This window comes from Brassica oleracea, chromosome C3 (genome assembly GCF_000695525.1).
Source record: "Brassica oleracea var. oleracea cultivar TO1000 chromosome C3, BOL, whole genome shotgun sequence".
Classification (NCBI taxonomy): domain Eukaryota; kingdom Viridiplantae; phylum Streptophyta; class Magnoliopsida; order Brassicales; family Brassicaceae; genus Brassica; species Brassica oleracea.
Window position 1 is genome coordinate 26,900,207 of NC_027750.1, and position 5,386 is coordinate 26,905,592.

Sequence of the window (5,386 nt, forward strand, 5' to 3'; positions counted from 1 at the left end):
AAATCAGAAGCAAAAATAAAGCTGATAAAAAGCATTCTTTATGACAATGATGATGAAAATGAAGTGTTATGGGATCCACATTTGTCTCTTACTCAAGCTTCTTCGTTGAGAATCACGAAATGGAAGACTGTAAAAGGTATACCTTGGCATTGTTATCTACGCTTTTATAGTGTTAGTTTATTTTGTGATAAAGAGATTTTTTGTTTGTATCCTCTATATATATAGATGTACACATGGGTTTGTGACTAAGTTTGCAACGTCTCAGGAACAAAGAAATTGCCGGTGATGAGGTTCATTATTAGGATATGAAAATGTGATTCTCACTCTATGTTTTCTTCCATGTTTATAGATTAATAGGCGTGAAGCAGCTCTCAAGTATCTTAAAGATTTCAAGTGGAATAGAGTTGAATAACCTAAAAAGTTTACGTTTGAGCTTTTCTTTGTAGCCTATTGCGCTGAAGAACAATGAAATTTCCGATGACGAGGTTCCTTATTAGGATATGTTTTTTTTAAATGTTATTCTCTTTATTGATGTTTTCCCATGCTTATAGCTAAATAAGCAAGAAAAAGAAGCTCTCAGATGCAACCATCGCTATCAATTTCACCGCCTCACCCAGTTTGTTAAAATGATTGAAGATGTTAATCCGGTACCGCTTTAGCTCTTCAGCCTCTGGAGCTACAAACAACTCATGTCATTTGCAAATACGAGATGATGATGGAAATAGAGAGGGTTATTAAGAGATATCAACAAATTTTCATACTCCAGAACAAAAAGAAGCCAACAGAAACTACACTAACTCAAACTTCCCCTCAGAGTTTTATCTCCATTCTCTGCATTATTATTGAAGCCAATATTTTTAATACAAGGGAATATTCTTTTAAATGGGATACCTCCGGTTTTTGCTATAATAGTTTTGAAACTCACAAGGTCGTCAACAATGGTCAATATGATGCACAAGTACTTAAATCCATAGCCAACATTGACAGTTTTGGCTGTAGAATCGAGAGATATTGCGTTGTAGACCCGCCATAAATACAAAAAGGTATAGATGGTTTAAAAGATCAATCAAGTTACATACTCCCCAAACCACTCCTACCATCTAAAAGGATCTTACTGATTTCTCTGTCTTATTTTGGTCAAGTTTAAACTGTAACAAAAGCAGCACAAGCAACACAAACAAGATCAAGAAAATGAAAATTTAAGCGTATGAACAAAATATAACATTGAGGAAGCTCGAATGACGTAGCGACGGCAGTGACAAGGAAGAAAAATTTTCTCTGTATAATCCTTACTGTGTTTTATATTTAAATTTGTTAATCAGACTAAACTGAACGAAAGCCGACTAATAGTAGTGGTGATGATTGTGTAAAACAACAAACAACTAATACTGATAAAGAAAGGTTCTAGCGGTTGGTTTCTCTTCTATATTTACTTTTAAAATTATTTAACATAAATAATAATTTAGGATATATTCTCAAATCCAACCAAACTTAAAACATTAACCTTCCCATAAAACTATATTAGTCTAATGAAAAATTAATAACTATTTTAAAAATAATAAAATATAAAAAAGGTAAAAACAAATGTATTATAATTCATTATGATCTTCTCTTTTTCACAATTTATCAAATAAGAACTAACAAAAAAACACTGAATCTCAAGAAATTTTATGTCTTTGGATCAATGCACTCAAAATAGAAAATAAATAATATGCAACCACATTTACAAATCGTAATTCGTACATGATCAAAAAGTATTAGAAAAATTAACTTAGCAAAATAAAGAAAATTAAAAGCTATACTAACATAAAGGTCCGCACATTCTTTTTTAATCATGATTTAAGGATAAACATTACAAAATACATACGCTGTATATACATTAGAAAATAATAGAATTACAAGATAAATCAATTGAAAGCTGTTTAAAAGTACATATGCATCAAATAAACACAATACAAACTATTAGAAGAACTAAAAAAAATAATGTGAACATAAATACTGACATAAAATAAAACAAATAATTAGCAAAACAATTATCAAACAAATAATTTTTTTTTAAAAAAAAAACTAAAACTAAAACATATTTATAATTATTTATGTATAAACTATTAAAACATCTTTCATGGTGAAAGAAATGAAAACAACACCAATCTTATAGACACATCAACGTTTAAAATGTTCTACGTTTTAAATAACGGCCCAAAAAAACTACTAATGATGGATGTGCAGGTGATGAGTTGACGAAGTCAACGACTCCAAAGGTGTTACAAACCGTCGAAGTATCGTCGCCTAGAGTAACGCTTATGCTTAGTATTGAGACCGACAAATTGAGTAATTGAAAGACATATTTTATGTTAGTCATAGTCATAGATAATCAGTTTTTTGGAAAAGAAAAAAAAGATAATCAGTTAATGATAAATACGTTAAGCCTCAGCTGAAGTAGCTTAGGTCCCCCTTGAGCATGTATTTAATACTATAAACAAACGAACCTCTCAAGTTGTAACTGAGATAGTTAGGAAGAAACTAGGAGTCAGACCAATAGTTGATCCGAGTAAAACAATGGCTGCTAGACGTCAATGTTGTAAACCTCTACATCATTTTATAGCATCCACTACCGGCAATACACTTATTCTGTTAAATGGTGAAGAAGTTCTTCTTTAAGAAAAGAAAGTCCCAACCACCACTACTTATACACTACCGTTCCTCCTCAAGGAAAACAAAATAATTTTCCGGCTTCCTCCACTAGCTCACGGTCACACAAAAAAAAACCCAAAAGTACAGAGTTTAAAAATCCTTCACACAGTGCCTTTAATTGCATGCCCTCAACCCTCATACCAATGCCACTATTTTACATTACCAAAAAAATATCAGATCACACCATCTCACCTTTCAAATAAACTCATACGTTCAAATACATATGAAGTCTAGGTCAATTAACAAAACACCTCCTAACATATACATTAACACTTTTGCATACCCCGCTCGAAGTAAAATTTGAAAGGGGCCGGTCAGTAGCTAACCCGCGCGTAGGGCGGGCCAAACTCTAGTATTGGATAAGAATAGCTGAAAGGATACTACAAACCGTGTTCTATTTCTTCAATACGCAGTTATTGGAATTTTAAATATAAAAATTTCAATAGCCACAAGCGAACGTAAAGGCGAGTTCTCAGATCTGTAACCGTGCTCTGCCGTCTTCTCTGATCTGATCCACCGCCTTATCCAGACTCACAAGGGAGACTATTAACACTCCTTGTATGTTCTGTCGTCTCCAAAAGCTCCTCCTCTCTGAAGTTTTTCTGGCTTCTTTGCCACGTTTCCTCCTCTACGGATCACGTAATCGCAAACCTTCGATCTCTCCTCAAGCAAACTGCTACGAAACCTCACCCCATCTCTCTACTCAATGACTCAATCATCGCTGACTGTTCCCAAAGGCGGATCCTCCACTGTGCGCAGCAAGCTTGAATTGGAAGACGAGATCATCCGGATCCCGGACTGCGATCTCGACGCTGTTGCAGACCGCTTTCGTCTGACGCTCATCGGGCGTGTCTTCAATCTCCAAGGACGAAGCATCAATGCCCTGATCCACCTCCTTCCCCGCAACAGGATTTGGAACGTCGAAGGTCGAGTTCGTGGGATCAATCTTGGCAACGGATGTTTCTAGTTTGATTTCGACAACGAAACAGATCTTCTCTCGGTCCTAAACAAACGTCCCTGCCACTTTAATCAATGGAGTTTCGCACTTGAACGTTGGGAACCCTTCACCAGTGAATCCTTCCCCAACAACATCCTTTTATGGATCAGTGTAACAGTAGTCCCAGTTCATTTCTGGAATGATCCGACGTTCATCGCGATCTCTAAACCTCTAGGAACTTTGACCTCCCTAGACTCAAAAAGGGCAAGGTTTCAAGTCTCTGTCAATGTTAACATGCCTTTACAATTCGAGCGGCGTATTGAATTCCCAAACGGAGATATCGAAAGGGTTTCCTTCACTTACGAGGGCCTTCACCGATACTGTTTCACTTGCCACATGATCTCACCCGACGAGAATGCATGCCCTCAAGTTACTCCGGAGGAACGAGAACACAAAAGGCAGCAACGAGCAGAGCTCAGCGCTCAAGGGGACCCACCCTCTCTCCTGGTAGGACATGACACTCGAACTGTGAACATGAAAAGACCTTGATCCCCACCAAATGGGCAACGCTCCCTTCCTCCAGGGCGACACTTGCTCTCTTCCTCAAATCAATCCTACAGCGACTACCGCAGAGAAGGGAAAACACAAAAACACTCTCCATCACGTGACACCAGAAACTACCACACCAACCACAACGAACCCGTGAAACGTAACCACTCTCGTAAAGAGGATGTCTGGAGACGCATTGAGCTCCCACCCCGTGCTTCTTCCGCATATGGAAAGTCCACTTCCCCTCGCGGTCCACGTAGAGAGAACCCTGAAGGGCAAAAGAATAAGGTATCTAACCATTGATTGCCGTAAAATGGACGTTACCCAAATCAACGCCACCAGGGATCTCAAAATTGGCGTCCCCGTTCACCACCAAGGACTGACCTGCTCACAGCCAGGACGCTAGCTCCTTCTCGCACCTCCCACCAGAAACAAGATGCCCCTGCTCGAGCTGCCTCAGACTCTCAACGAACCATCTCAGAGCAGTTTGGCCAACTAGAGCTGTGTGAAATAAACACGAGTAATCAACCTAAGAGTCCAACCGCTGAAACTGCTGAAGACTGCCTACGACGTATCAAGGGAAAATCCCATATCACTGATACCCCCACCTCCCGTGATCGTGAACCTCATAACCGATCCTCTTCTCTCACCATCCGAGGACAACAAGAAAACGACCTCATGGTTCCCCAATCCAATCAAGCTCAGAAGGACGTTGCTACTTCTCCTATTCATACAAACAAGGTCTCTAAGAATCTGGATATCGACCTAGATATTGACTTTGGACAAGATTTCGACATTTCCCTCACTGAGGATGAGCTCGCCCTGGTTGATAGCACGGCCACGGAAACAGAACACCTAGAAATGGATGCAGAGATGCTGGATAACAACGATCTCCTTGACGAAACTCCAGATGACAACGCAGAAAAAATCGACGCCAACTCCCAACTCTCTCTCCAGCAAATGCTGAGCCCACAATAGATATGCAGGAAGATCTCCTGCCACCCCCAGATCCCTTGGTGCCCCCTCACGCTCAAAAGAAAACTGATCCAATCCAGGACACAACCCACCGAGCCCCATTATCTCCGTATACAGCTAAAGGTTACCTAAAGAAGCATATCCCAAAGAACCCTGAGTTGAAAGGTGCAATGGCATCGAAAAAGCTTGGCCCAGTGGTCGAAGTTCTCCAAAAAAGCGCACCAAGCTGGG

The 5,386-nt window shown here is 39.3% G+C and overlaps 1 protein-coding gene across 1 annotated transcript; it reads left to right on the top strand.

Moving 5' to 3' along the window:
* Positions 1–3,400: 3,400 nt before the first annotated feature.
* On the top strand, positions 3,401–5,158 carry LOC106330265. Its single transcript, XM_013768767.1, has 3 exons — positions 3,401–3,660; positions 3,766–4,138; positions 4,523–5,158. The coding sequence occupies exons 1-3, from the start codon at positions 3,401–3,403 to the stop codon at positions 5,156–5,158; spliced, it is 1,269 nt and encodes a 422-aa protein (XP_013624221.1).
* Positions 5,159–5,386: the final 228 nt, after the last annotated feature.